General features: G+C 39.7%; 1 protein-coding gene across 2 annotated transcripts in view; it reads left to right on the top strand.

Annotated features, from left to right (window-relative positions):
• The window catches only part of LOC122553491 (ubiquitin-like FUBI-ribosomal protein eS30 fusion protein), a 35,308-nt gene that overhangs the window by 20,777 nt on the left and 1,773 nt on the right, over positions 1 to 12,758 (top strand). For both annotated transcript variants that reach the window (XM_043697320.2, XM_043697319.2), the window contains exons 2-4: positions 2,119 to 2,200; positions 11,479 to 11,623; positions 12,467 to 12,522. In XM_043697320.2, coding sequence (XP_043553255.2) covers positions 2,126 to 2,200; positions 11,479 to 11,623; positions 12,467 to 12,522 — 276 coding nt within the window. In that variant the 5' untranslated portion in view covers positions 2,119 to 2,125. The remainder of the gene's footprint in view (positions 1 to 2,118; positions 2,201 to 11,478; positions 11,624 to 12,466; positions 12,523 to 12,758) is intronic.

Consider the following 12,758-nt stretch of genomic DNA (forward strand, 5'->3'; position numbering starts at 1 on the left):
GTCTATGCCATGATGTTTAGATTTATTTCTCTTTTTTGATTAGGATCAGAGTTTTACATGAATTCATGCAGTTTTTGAGCAAAGTACAATGTAACCCTGCAAGTACAAATTCACCCCACAAAATGTGTGCTTGTAGGGGGGTGTGTGTGTCTGGGTTGGGGTTGAGTGTGAGAAAGTGCATCATCTGATGAAGGAGCGATGCTCCGAAAGCTAGTGTGCTTCCAACTAAACCTGTTGGACTATGACCTGGTGTTGTAATTTTTATCCTTGTTCACAGGTTTTCTAGTGACCTCAAATATCAGACAGCTCTTATAGATTTGAATCTACTTTACTACTGATATGCCCTCCTCCCAGTCTTGGCAGTTGTATTACTAAGGGCTAGAGTTCACTTGAGGGGTCACTCACTTCAGGTGGAGATGATTATTTTTCTGAGGACATTGTTTCAGAGAGACTCGATGGGAATAACAATTAATATTTCTCAATGTAGAGGATGGAAAGTTTGAGGTATCAGGGTATACTGGGACATTTTTCACTGAAGTGTAGGAGGTTGAAGCGTGATTTTATTTTTAGAGGCTGATAAAATCAGGAGGGGCCTAACTAAGGTGAATAGCAAAAGTTGATTAACCTAGTGGTTGATTTCAAAATTAGGGGCCATATTTTTCAGGTAGGGAGAAAGATCTAAGGGCAACTTTGTCAGAGGGTGGTTTGTATATATAATGAAGTGGTGGATATAGGTACAGTTGCAACATTTAAGATATCTGGATAAGTACGTGAATAGGAAAGGTATAGCCCTAGGGATGTGGGCCAAACACAGGTAAGTGGGATGAGTTTAGTTTGGGAACATGGTCAGTGTGGACTAGTTGGACAGAAGGGTCTGTTTCCACAGTGTAGACTCTCTTTCCCAATTAATACTGATTTTCTTCAGTTACTCGCTCTCTGTGGACCATGATATTTGAGTTACTTGGGTTATTTTTTGTGAAGATAGAATCAAAGTATATATTTAATCTGTATGCTTTCTTTTTGTTCCTCACAATAGCTTCCCCTGTTTCTTAATGAAAGGGACCTCATTTGTCTTCACTCTTCAGATACCTACAGAAGCTTTTGCCATCAGTTTATATGTTCCTGTAAATGTACACTCCTACTGTCATCTTTTCCCTCTTGATGAAACCTTTTGTCTTCCTTCAAAATCTAAACGTCACTCAATCATCCAGTCTATTTTTGGCAAACTTTTGAATCAAATACTATCCCTAATTTCCCTCTTTCACTATGGTCAGGCTGACTTTCCAGTTTCATTGCTGTGCCAGATAGAAATGAACAAATGGAAGAAATGCAATATGTGTTCTTTAGATATTTTCCATTGTCTATCCACGATGATCCTTCCAAGTAAGCATAGTCAGCTTGTGCCTTGTAACATTGAACCTTATTTAGATTCAGGGCCTTAGCCTCAATCAACTGTGTCAGTCTCCATCTTTAACGAATTCTAACATTATGGTCATGCTTCTGCAAGGGGGAACTGCCTGATGAAGTGATAGGTGCAGGTACAATGTTTAAAAGATATTTGGTTAAATGTCGAGATAAATGTCAAAAGGTGTAGAGGGAATTGGGCAAAATGCAGGCAAGTGGGACTAATTTAGTTTTGTAAACATTATTGGCATGGATGGGTTGAACTGAGGGTCTATTTCCATGCTATATGACTCGATAGTATCGTTAGCCTTGTCGTGTGAGGCAGTGTTCAACCCTAGTTGCTATGAGAAGTTGGTGGAATCCTTTGTAAACCACTACAGGAACAGTCTGGGAGAAGGCTTGCTAGGCAACCTCAAAGGTGATTAAGAGCATGGGTCTGCAATTATGTATGGTCCTAACAAGTTAAAAATGACCAGTTTACTGCCATTAGTTGAACTAACTAAACTTTATTGGCAATGAATATAGATTCATGTATTTCAGAGGTACCAGAGGATCAACAGTGATATCTGTGCATGAGCTGTTCCTTTTGTTGAAATATTTTATTGATGGCTATTTGTATTATTTGACTGGAAGCCAATTTGGAAATGAGTTGTAAGTGAAATGTAGGCACTTAGTGTTTTACACATTGAAAGATATTTTTGTTTTGTTTCCTAGAAGTATCATGCAGCTGTTTCTACATGCTCAGAAGATCCACACTCTTGATGTGACTGGGGAAGAGACTGTTGGGCAAATCAAGGTAGACTGTCTACTAAATTGAGTACTAACGTTTTTGAGGCTAAAATCTCAATCTCTACAAATTACTAATTTGTATTTTTAACAATTACCCGGCATTTGAGTCTTTTTCTGGTATTGATCTTATTCTTTTGATAGAAAGTTGTTTTTGGAATTAGTTTTTATAAATTGTCTCCACTTATGCTCCTGTCTATAAGGATATTTTCTGCCATGTTGCTGTACCCAATGATGAACTATACACAGTTTAGCAGTAAAAACTCCCAATTCGCTTATGGTTGAACATATTGCATTTGTCTTCGGCTGTTGTTTAGAGATTTGAGACCGCCCAAGGTATCCCTTGTAAAGCCTCTCTCTCTAGTTCGTCCCAGAGATCGTACTCTTTAGAATTCTGGAATAAAAACCTCTTGCAGACAGATTAGTTTAATTTTAGTCTTCCCCTTTATTCACTAATAGCGTCACTGTTACAACATAACACTGATGCCTCTAAGCTAAACTAACTAGGTTCTAATAACCTAGGAGAATAGGGTACCAACTCTTCAAGTGCCCCAGCAGGCTACTCTGATATACTGACACAAAGTGACTTCCTTTATGCAAAAGTTTAAAGGAAATTGTGTGTTTTTTTAATAGATATTTTTATTAGAAATTTAACATTTTTACAAGTTTACAAAAATAAACAACTCTCAGATATAAACATTGATATACAATTAACTCAAATATACAATAGCCAAAATTTAACAAGAGACAGAAAAAAAAAACGAAAAAGAAGGAAAAAAAACTATCTACTAATCTAACCTACAACTAACCAGAGTGTATATTTAAGTCTCTTACATGCTCGGAATGTGTTAACATCAGATGTATTAAAACCCGTATTCGTGCGGGATTCCTCTCCCGAGGGGCCCCGGACCAGCCAGGTTTGTAATCTCAATTAAATAAAAGCCCTTGTTAGGAAAGCCGAAATATCTGTATTTATATAATTCAAGAAGGGCTGCCATATTTTATAAAATAATTCGGTCTTTTGGTGCACCATATTTGTGAGGAAGTCAAGGGGAATACATTCCATAATTAATCTGTGCCAATTTGAAAGTCCGGGGGGCCCTCAGCCACCCAGTTCACCAAAATATTTTCCCTTGCACAGAAAGAAAGAATAGAAAATAGTCTCTTCCCGTACGTGTCCAGGGAGGGAAAGTTCAAAAAGCCCAAAAGGAGAGATACAGGGTCCACTTTAATTTCCGTTCCTAAAATTTCTGTCAGGGTACTTGCTACTTTAGTCCAATATCTACGGATCTTATGACAGGTCCATAGGCAATGTACAAGAGTGCCCAACTCTATTTTACATTTAGGACACATTGGAGATGCTCCTGCCTTAAATTTTGCCAATCGAACCGGTGCTATATGGGCCCTATGAAGTATCTTCAGCTGGACAGCCTGGGTTTTGTTACAGATAGTAATTCTTCTAGCATTTTCCCAAATATCATTCCACGTTTCTATAGAGATTTCTAGTCCCAAATCCTGATCCCATGTTTTAAGCGGATTATCCATATCTCCCGATACTTCATCATGTAGTAAATGATAAATAGTACTGACGGAAGATACCCCCACTGGTCGTAAGACACTACATTCTCTATCTGATTTATAAAGACTATCTAATAACGTAGTCTTCTTCTGTATATAATCTCGAATTTGGAAGTATCGAAAGAGGTCTCCATTAGGTAATCCGAATTTCTGATGCAGCTGTTCAAAAGACATCAGGACCCCATCTTTAAATAGATTCCTTAAACATGAGATACCCCTGGATCTCCAGAGTTTAAAAGTGGCATCTGTAAACCCCGGTTGGAATCCCCATGCTCCCACTATCGGTGCATAGGGGGATGTTTTATGTGAGTTGCCCTCATTTTGCCGCATTATATTCCAAGCCTTAATTGTATTTAGTATTATAGGGTTTTTACAGTGATCTGTAATGATTTACCTCTTGTCTGAAAATAAAAGGTTAATAAGTGAGTATTTTACTTGAGAGGCCTCGATGTCTGATCCACAATCAATCTGGTTGGACAAGACCCAATCAGCTATGTAACTTAATAGTGAACTTAACTGATATTTCCTAAAGTCTGGGAAGTCCAATCCTCCCCTTGTCTGTGGAAGCTGTAGCTTCTTCAGCTTAATAAGGGGCCACCTATGATTCCAGATAAAGGAACCCAGCCAGCCATATAATTTACATAAAGCCGTCCTCTGCAGCATCACCGGAAGCCTTCTCATAGGATATAGGAGACGGGGCAGGACATTCATTTTGATTAGTGCTATTCTACCCAACCAGGAAATTGGAAGGTCTCCCCATCGCTGGAGGTCCTGCCTTATCCTTTCCAGTAAATGCACAAAATTAGCCTTATACAACTGACCAAATACTGGAGTAATAAAAATGCCCTCCAGGGACCGACGAAAGGGAAAAGGGGATCCGTCCACTAAGTGGGGTATCATAGCAAGGCCACCCATTGGCATAGCCTCCGATTTTGAAAAATTAATTTTATAGCCTGAGAATGTATAGCGCTAAATGTATTAATAACTTGGATTAGGCGAGGTACAGACATCAGAGGATTACTGAGGAATAGAAGAACATCATCTGCATAAAGGGTAATTTTATGTTTACCTGTACCAATCCTCGGGGCTGTTATATTAGGATCAGCTCGTATAGCTTCTGCTAGTGGTTCAATTATTAGCGTAAATAACAATGGCGAGAGGGGACATTCCTGACGGCAGCCCCTACCCACACTGAAGCTATCTGAACCTAATCCATTAGTAACCACAACTGCTTTGGGATCACTATACAATGTTGAGACCCATTTGGTAAACACCTGTACAACGCCAAACCTTTCCAATGTGTAAAACAAATATGACCATTCAACACTATCAAATGCCTTTTCCGCGTCTAATGAAACCACTACTCCTGGTATCTTTCCCTGATGACAGGCTTGAATCATATTCAAAACCCTTCTAATATTATTGGATGATTTACGGCCCTTAATAAACCCCGTCTGATCCTCCTTTATAATATGTGGCAGTATCCTTTCTAGTCTCAGTGCTAACGTTTTAGAAAGGATTTTAAAATCTACATTTAGCAAGGATATTGGTCTATGATGTACAATCTTCTGGGTCCTTTCCTTTTTTTAAGGATAAGAGAGATATTTGCCTCTTTCAGCGAAGGCGGGAGACAGCCCTGACTATATGCATAGTTATACATGTCCATAAGTGGACCAGCCAATATTTCTGTAAATTCTTTATAGAATTCAGCTTGAAAACCATCTGGGCCCGGTGCCTTACCATTCTGAAGTTGCCTAATTGCATCAAGTATTTCTTGGAGTGTAAGAGGAGCATTTAGGACCGATACTTGTTCCGGAGTTCGGCCTGGAAAGGTCAAATTTTTAAAAAATGACTGCATCCTCCTCGTCCTATCTTCACAATCCTGCGATTTTATATAACTCAGAATAAAATTCTCTAAAGATCGCATTAATCTTTTTATGATAATGAGTCAAAATACCCGTACTTTCCTTGATAGACATAATAGTCTGAGGGGCCTTTTTTCTTTGCAAGAAATGCTAAGTATCTACCCGGTTTGTCGCCATATTCATATAACCTTTGTTTTGCAAATAATATTTCCCTCTTAGCCGTTTGAGTAAGCGTAGTGTTTAGAGCTGTCACAAGAGCTGTAATCCTTTGCAATTTAATAATAGAAGGTTTTTTTAATTTAATAATAGAATGCTGTTTCAGCTGCTTTTAAGCGAGCTTCAAGCAGACGCTGTTGTTCTCCCTTCAATTTCTTCTGGGTCGCTGAGTAGGAGATGATCAAACCTCGCGTGTAAGCTTTGATGGTCTCCCACTTCATTGATGGGTTGCTAGCTGTACCTGAATTAATTTCTAAAAAAAAGTTTTAAATTCTTGAGAAAAGTACTTTACAAATTTACTATCTTTCATTAGGAAGGGGTCCATATGCCAATGCCGAGGGGATGTCCCATTGTTCCTTGCCTTAGTTTCCATATATACAGCAGCGTGGTCGGAAATTGCTATACCACCTATTTTACAGGAGGATATGGAATTTAAAAAAATCGAGGGGGCAAAAAACATATCAATTCTGGTATGACATTTATGTGGATTAGAGTAGAAAGAAAAATCTCTGCCCTGTGGATGAAGACCTCTCCATACATCTACTAATCCTAATTCTCTGTTCAGATCCATCAATTGTCTAGATACTCCTGCAGTACTCTTGGGAATCCTATCTCTTTCCGGATCCATAATACAATTAAAGTCTCCCCCTATAATTATATGACGGGCACCAAAAGCCATCAATTTTTTAGAAGGCTTCCGTTATAAATTTAAAGGGGTGTGCCGGGGGGCAGTACAAATTTAAACTCCCATATTCCTCTCCATTTATGAGGGCTTTAATCAAGATATATCGTCCAAATTCGTCTTTTATCTGCTTTAGGATTTTGAAAGGGAAATTCTTTCGAACAAGAATAACAACTCCCCTGCTTTTTGAGCTAAAAGAAGAAAAAAAGGCCTGATCAAATCCACCCTGTCGTAATTTCAAGTGTTCTTTATCCGACAGGTGTGTCTCCTGTAGGAGAGCTATATCAACTCTTTCCTTCTTAAGATTTGATAATATTTTCTTCCTTTTGACTGGCGAATTACTACCCTTGACATTCCAGGTGCACCACTTAACCGACTGATCAACCATAATCATCTGGGCCAATCCGAGACCCCTCGGGAGGGGGAACCCTATCCAGAACATCCCGAGCATAGAGCATATAAAATTTACAAAAATAAAGCCTCTCTAATGCACCCACAACAATACAATAAAAAAAACTTTCTAAATAAAAAAAATAAATAAAACGTATCTTAAGTGGAGATTTTTCCCCTTGTTCCCAGGGGGTGTCACTATCTCTCCAAAAGTCCATCATATCTTCTCCCAACCAATGCCCCACCCTTGACCCAGGCACTCAATAAAATGAGGAGAATTCAAATATAATACAAAGCTCGAGTTAACAGTGAGCACCCACCCACACCAACACCTGGATATATTTGGTAATGTTAATACCATATATAAACATATAACTATAAAATTACCACCTCAACAAATAATAATTAAATATAATAATACAAAATAACAAGGGAAAACAACCCTGCTCCTAGAGACAGGTAGAATTGAATAAGGTAACCACCTTCCCCCCCCCCCCCCCCCCCCCACCAACATTAACCAAACCCCCCAGTGTGTGTGTGTGTACACACACGTATGTGTATATGTATATGTGTGTGTATATATGTATATGCATATATACCTAAAATAATAAAAGAATACAACCCTGGGGGGGGGTGAGTATATCAAATCCCTCTCCCCACCCCCCATGATAATATTAAACTGTAAGGTAAGAGAAAAAAAAGGGGGGGGATATAAACCAAAGTGGGGGGAAAGGCAAACCAACATCCATTATGTCTTACAGTTTATCTAAGAGAGTCCAAGAATTCCTTAGCCTTTTCTGGCGATCCGAAGTTATATACGGATCCTTCATGGTTAAAGCGTAACGTCGCTGGGTAGCGTAAGGAGTACTGAATATTTAAGTCCCTTAAACGCTTCTTCGCCTCGTCGAATGCCTTCCTCTTTCGAACCAGAGCCGGGGAAAAGTCCTGGAATAACATGATCTTGGAAGTATCTGCCTCTCCTTGTAGCTCTGCAGCGGAACAGGACCGGGCGTGGGCTCTGGTTCGAGCCGGGCCCGCGTATTGCGACCCGGTAGGCCCATTCTACCCTTACCTGGCCTGATCCAGCCTCCAGATTTAAAAGCTGTGGCAGCCACTGCTGGAGGAATGCTGTAAGCTGGCCTTCCTCTTCCCGTTCGGGAAGGCCCAGCAAACGAATATTTTTTTCGGCGACCTCGATTATTGAGGTGGTCAATGTAATTCTCTAAGGTGTTCGAGAGTCTGGACCCGATCCACGGCCGATTGAGCTGTAGTTTCGGAGGTCGCGGCCTTTAACTCCGCCCCTCCGACTCCGCGCTCGATTTCTTTAATGTATCAGTCGTGCTTCTGCAGCGCGGCCGAGAGTGAGTCCCAGCGATTTCGGGACTCTTCGATAAAAGCGTCGATCTTCGTATCCAGCTTGGAGATCATCTCCACAAGGCTTGTTACTGTAGGTAAGTCCCCCGGGGCGGCTGTGGACACCTCTGCTGCAGCTGGAGAGGGTGGGGGAGGGGGTCCTGCTTGTTGAGAGCTGCGGGCTCCCTCCCCTTTAGTCATTTTAACTAAAGATTAGATTGTTTAAGTTTAAAATTAAACAACTATTATAAATGATTTGGTGAGTGTGGTGGGGGTGGGTGACCCACTCTACCCAAGTCTTGGGAGGAGCACTGTAGACTCAGACTTGCTGGGACGCGCCGTCTTGGATCCCCTCGCGTGTTCTTAATTAGACAGATAACAGTGAAAGGCAATAATTCGTAAGGAAGAAAAGTTAATTGACAGGTCTGTGTACGCTTAAATAATCACTCCTGCAGGCCCTAAGCCATTCATCAGGTGGGGAAAAACATACCCAGCTGAGTTAGGCACCTGCTAGCAAGATAAACTCCTATCATAAAGAGGCACCAGTCTGAGCTAATTGGAGAGTTCATAAGGTAAACTTGCACAGCTCAGGTGTCTGATACTATTGTTTTACAAAATGGTTTCTTAGCAAGGAGGTCAAACTTTTCATCATAAAATGGCTTCCTGACACATATGCCAGAGTCTCTTCAGTGTTAGGCTTAGAATAATTTCTAAGCTAGGACCAGACTCTTGCTCTTTAAACACTGAATCATTCTGTACCTGAGACTGAGATGTTACCATAAGGTTGTATTTAAACTGATTCATTAGTCTTTGAATTAAATATGCTTTCTTTTCAGGGTTGTGATTCAAATTCAAATAAGACATAAGATTTGATTAGTTAGAATTGAGTGGGGCAGTCTGTCAGGTCTGTAGAGTGGGATGCAAGAACAGCAAGAAAGTTAAAGCTTCATCAATAGTACCTTCAGAGTTTGTACTTAATAACATGTAGTGGCTACTCGATATTATCATAAAATCCCAAAATGCCATTAAATTCAATCCACAGCAGGTAAGCACTGAGTTAATTTTCTACTGGCTCCAACAGCCTTAGCACTAAAATAATCTCTGTCTAGTGTCCTTTTGAGCTCTCAAGCCAGGGTCTTGTAACGGCAAAGTTTTTTTTGTCTGCCCCGCTTGCAAGAGTTAATAAGAATCCATTATAACTGACAGGATCTGACCATTAATTACAAAGCTTTGATAGTACGGAGTTTCATTTCAGGGTCATTCACTGATGCTAAGGCAAATGTTCTTAATTTTCTTGGTGAGCCCAGATGTCCTTGTCTTCTGTATTCCTTGAATTCCCCTTCTCTTCTTTCCCCCCCACACCTCCCCTTCTGAGCCTTCCTACCTGTCTATTTTCTAGTGCAGTAAATGTGTTCTATAATTCAGCATTCTGTTTTAGTCTAAATGTTTAAAGACAAGTTTTTAATGCTATGGACTTTCTCACTGTGGCATATCTAATAATTGAGGCAATGTGGAAGGCATATAGAGTTTGGTCTGCACATTTGTGTAAGTGCACTTCAAGGTGACCGATTTTTATAACTTGTATATTGATGGGCGACAACACGGCTGATTAGTGATGGGAAGCACTGTATTAAAGTTACTTATGACTTTGACTAGCAATTAAACTGGATGTTAATTAATACTTCATGCATTGGACAATGCAATTACTGCATTTTTAAAATGTTACTATGCTGTCCTGTCACATCTGGGTAGTGTTCAGTTGAAGCTAGATTCTAATGCTGGAAAATTTTAGACACTGAATTGTCGGAAATAAGTTGGTGTCAACCCTGGTGACATTGTAGTGAGTGTCGGACAAGTGGAGCAGATGGATAGTTGTCGTTAATGGAATGATCCTCATTTGACAGCATCTTAGAAAGGGTTTGCTTAATTGATGTTGAAGCACTGGAAGCTAAATGATACAAAGTTGGTTCATGTCCTATTCTTAAAATATTGCCACTGATTCTGTCCCAAAAATAGCATTTGTTTAAACATTTGTCGGATCCATTATTGATACACTTTGGGCCTTTCCGTACACTTTTTGTGGCTTTAGGAATTAATTGCCTTCCAACTTAAGTCATGTTCGGGCTTCATACAAAGCTGTTAAAGAGGATTTAATATAGCACAGTATGGGACCTTGAAGTTGTGCTGACCTTTTATCCTACTCTTAAGATCAAACTAACCTACGTACCCTTCACTTTACTATCCTCCATGTGCCTATCCAAGAATCGCTTAAATGACTCGAATGTATCTGACCTCTCCCCTAAAACGTCTTCTAATCACCTTAACATTTGCTCTTTTTAATCCTTCCAAATTTAATCAAAAGATTAAATTCAACGGAACATTTCTGGAATCAATTAACTACTTATGTTTGAGTAGTAGGAAGTGAGGACTGCAGATGCTGGAGATCAAAGTTTGGCACTGGAAAAGCACAGCAGGTCAGGTAGCATCCGAGGAGTAGGAGAGTCGACTTGTTGGGCACAAGCCCTTCATCCGGAATCATCATTCCTGCAGATTTTATACACCTGAAGGATATATTGGGTGTCTACCAATGTCACCACTGAAGTAATTTCTACAAATTCTGTTGCTTGGAGATGACTTCACATTTGGATACAGTAAATGTAGGAGTGATTTGTTTCTGTTCATTTGGTCATGTTAGTGTGCTCTTCTGGCTCTGTCTAGCTGTCTTTATTTTTTTTTTAATTGCTGTTGTCAATGCTGGTAGTTCCTCAGTTATAATTATGCAGTTGGGTGTTGTGCGATTAGCTATATTGTACCCAGAGTTGTAGTAATAAAGTCTGTAATGTCCTGATAACGGATGGTTTAAGGTTCCCTATTACACTGTTTATATGAAGTGGCCTTATGGTCAGAAAGCCCCTACATTTACTAGTAGGATTAAATTAACACTGTATGCTAGAGCTGGTAAGAAAGAGGGTGAATTGTGCAGACTTGATACAATAATATAACTGTGATATTTTGTGATTGGTTTTGAATACTTTAATAGCTCACTCCAAATTTGAAGTCATATTTAACTCCATGGATAGTAGTCCAAAGCATCCTGTTCTCCTCTGTATCTCTGAATTTTAAAATGCTGTTTATTATGTATATTCATCCTTCTACAATGTTTTGCTTGCCCCAAGAATGTCATTAATATTTCTTTAAATTCAGGCCCATGTTGAATCCTTAGAAGGGGTCTCTGCTGTTGACCAAGTGATCCTCTTGGCTGGCACTCCCTTAGATGATGACGCTATCATCGGCCAATGTGGTATCAGTGAGCACTGCACACTTGAAGTAATTGCTCGATTATTGGGTGGTATGTATTATAGTTCTTGAATTTCCCTAATTACTATGTTAAAAATGTAGCGTGTTTACATTTATTGGCAGCAGTCATTCAGTTGACCTGACTGGTCCAACTTGATGTTACGCTGCAAACAATAGTCTAACAGCATAGCCAACTATTTTTTTTCTCCATGTAATTGTGAAGAATTTCCCTTGAAATGCATTTTGTAGAGGTAATATTCACTTCAGTTGATTAGACTGAAGAATCATTTGCCATATAGCCAGACTATTGTGACCAAAATTAAACTCAAACTCATTATTCTCTCTACACTGATGTCACTTTCAATTGCCCACCTTCATTTTGTTGCAGATCATGGAACAGTTGAGAAATTCGACTTTGGAATGTACAATTAATGTCATTAGACTTTTTTTCTGACCACCTCTAAGATGATGTACTTTTTTGCTTAGAACGCAGCTTTGCCACTGCCAACGGTGCAGCTTCTCTATCTGAATTAAGCATGGTATTAGTTTCTCATCAACCTGGTCAGAGATATTAGACACCCATGGAGCAGGTAGTACATAAACACGTGCCTCCTGGTTGAGAGACACCAACCACTGTGCCACAAGAGCTCCAAGCATGGAATTTACACTTTGGCAGTGAATCAACTCAAGTGAACAAGCTGTTATTGGTATTGTCCATAATTGCCAACTTCCCTACAGTAACTGCCAGTAACCAGTTTGTACACCAGCTTTCAGGTAATCCAGGAGCTGTCGCAAGCTTTTGACTTGGGATTTATCATCACTAGAATATATATTGGCAAAGCTCTGTAGGAAAATGTCTGTCTTGAAATATACTAGCAACATCTCTTCTTTTTAGGCAAGGTCCATGGATCCCTTGCTCGAGCTGGAAAAGTGAAAGGTCAGACTCCCAAGGTAAGCTTGACCTGCGACAAAAGTATCTTGAAGGTTTTGCTATAGTTTTGTCTATCCAAATGTGTACCTAAATCATATTCAATATCATTGCTAGCAAGGTTGGCAATCAGGTGTTGTGAATTACCTTGCCTCCCCAGCCCTATAGTACATTAATTTTCCTTACCCAAGTCATTAATATATTGTAGATATGTGGGTCAAGCACTAATCCCCACACCACATCAGTAGAAAGGGGTTGC

The sequence above is a fragment of the Chiloscyllium plagiosum genome, unplaced genomic scaffold (assembly GCF_037043375.1).
Source record: "Chiloscyllium plagiosum isolate Xiang-an unplaced genomic scaffold, Cpla_swu_hap1 HiC_scaffold_8, whole genome shotgun sequence".
Lineage (NCBI taxonomy): Eukaryota > Metazoa > Chordata > Chondrichthyes > Orectolobiformes > Hemiscylliidae > Chiloscyllium > Chiloscyllium plagiosum.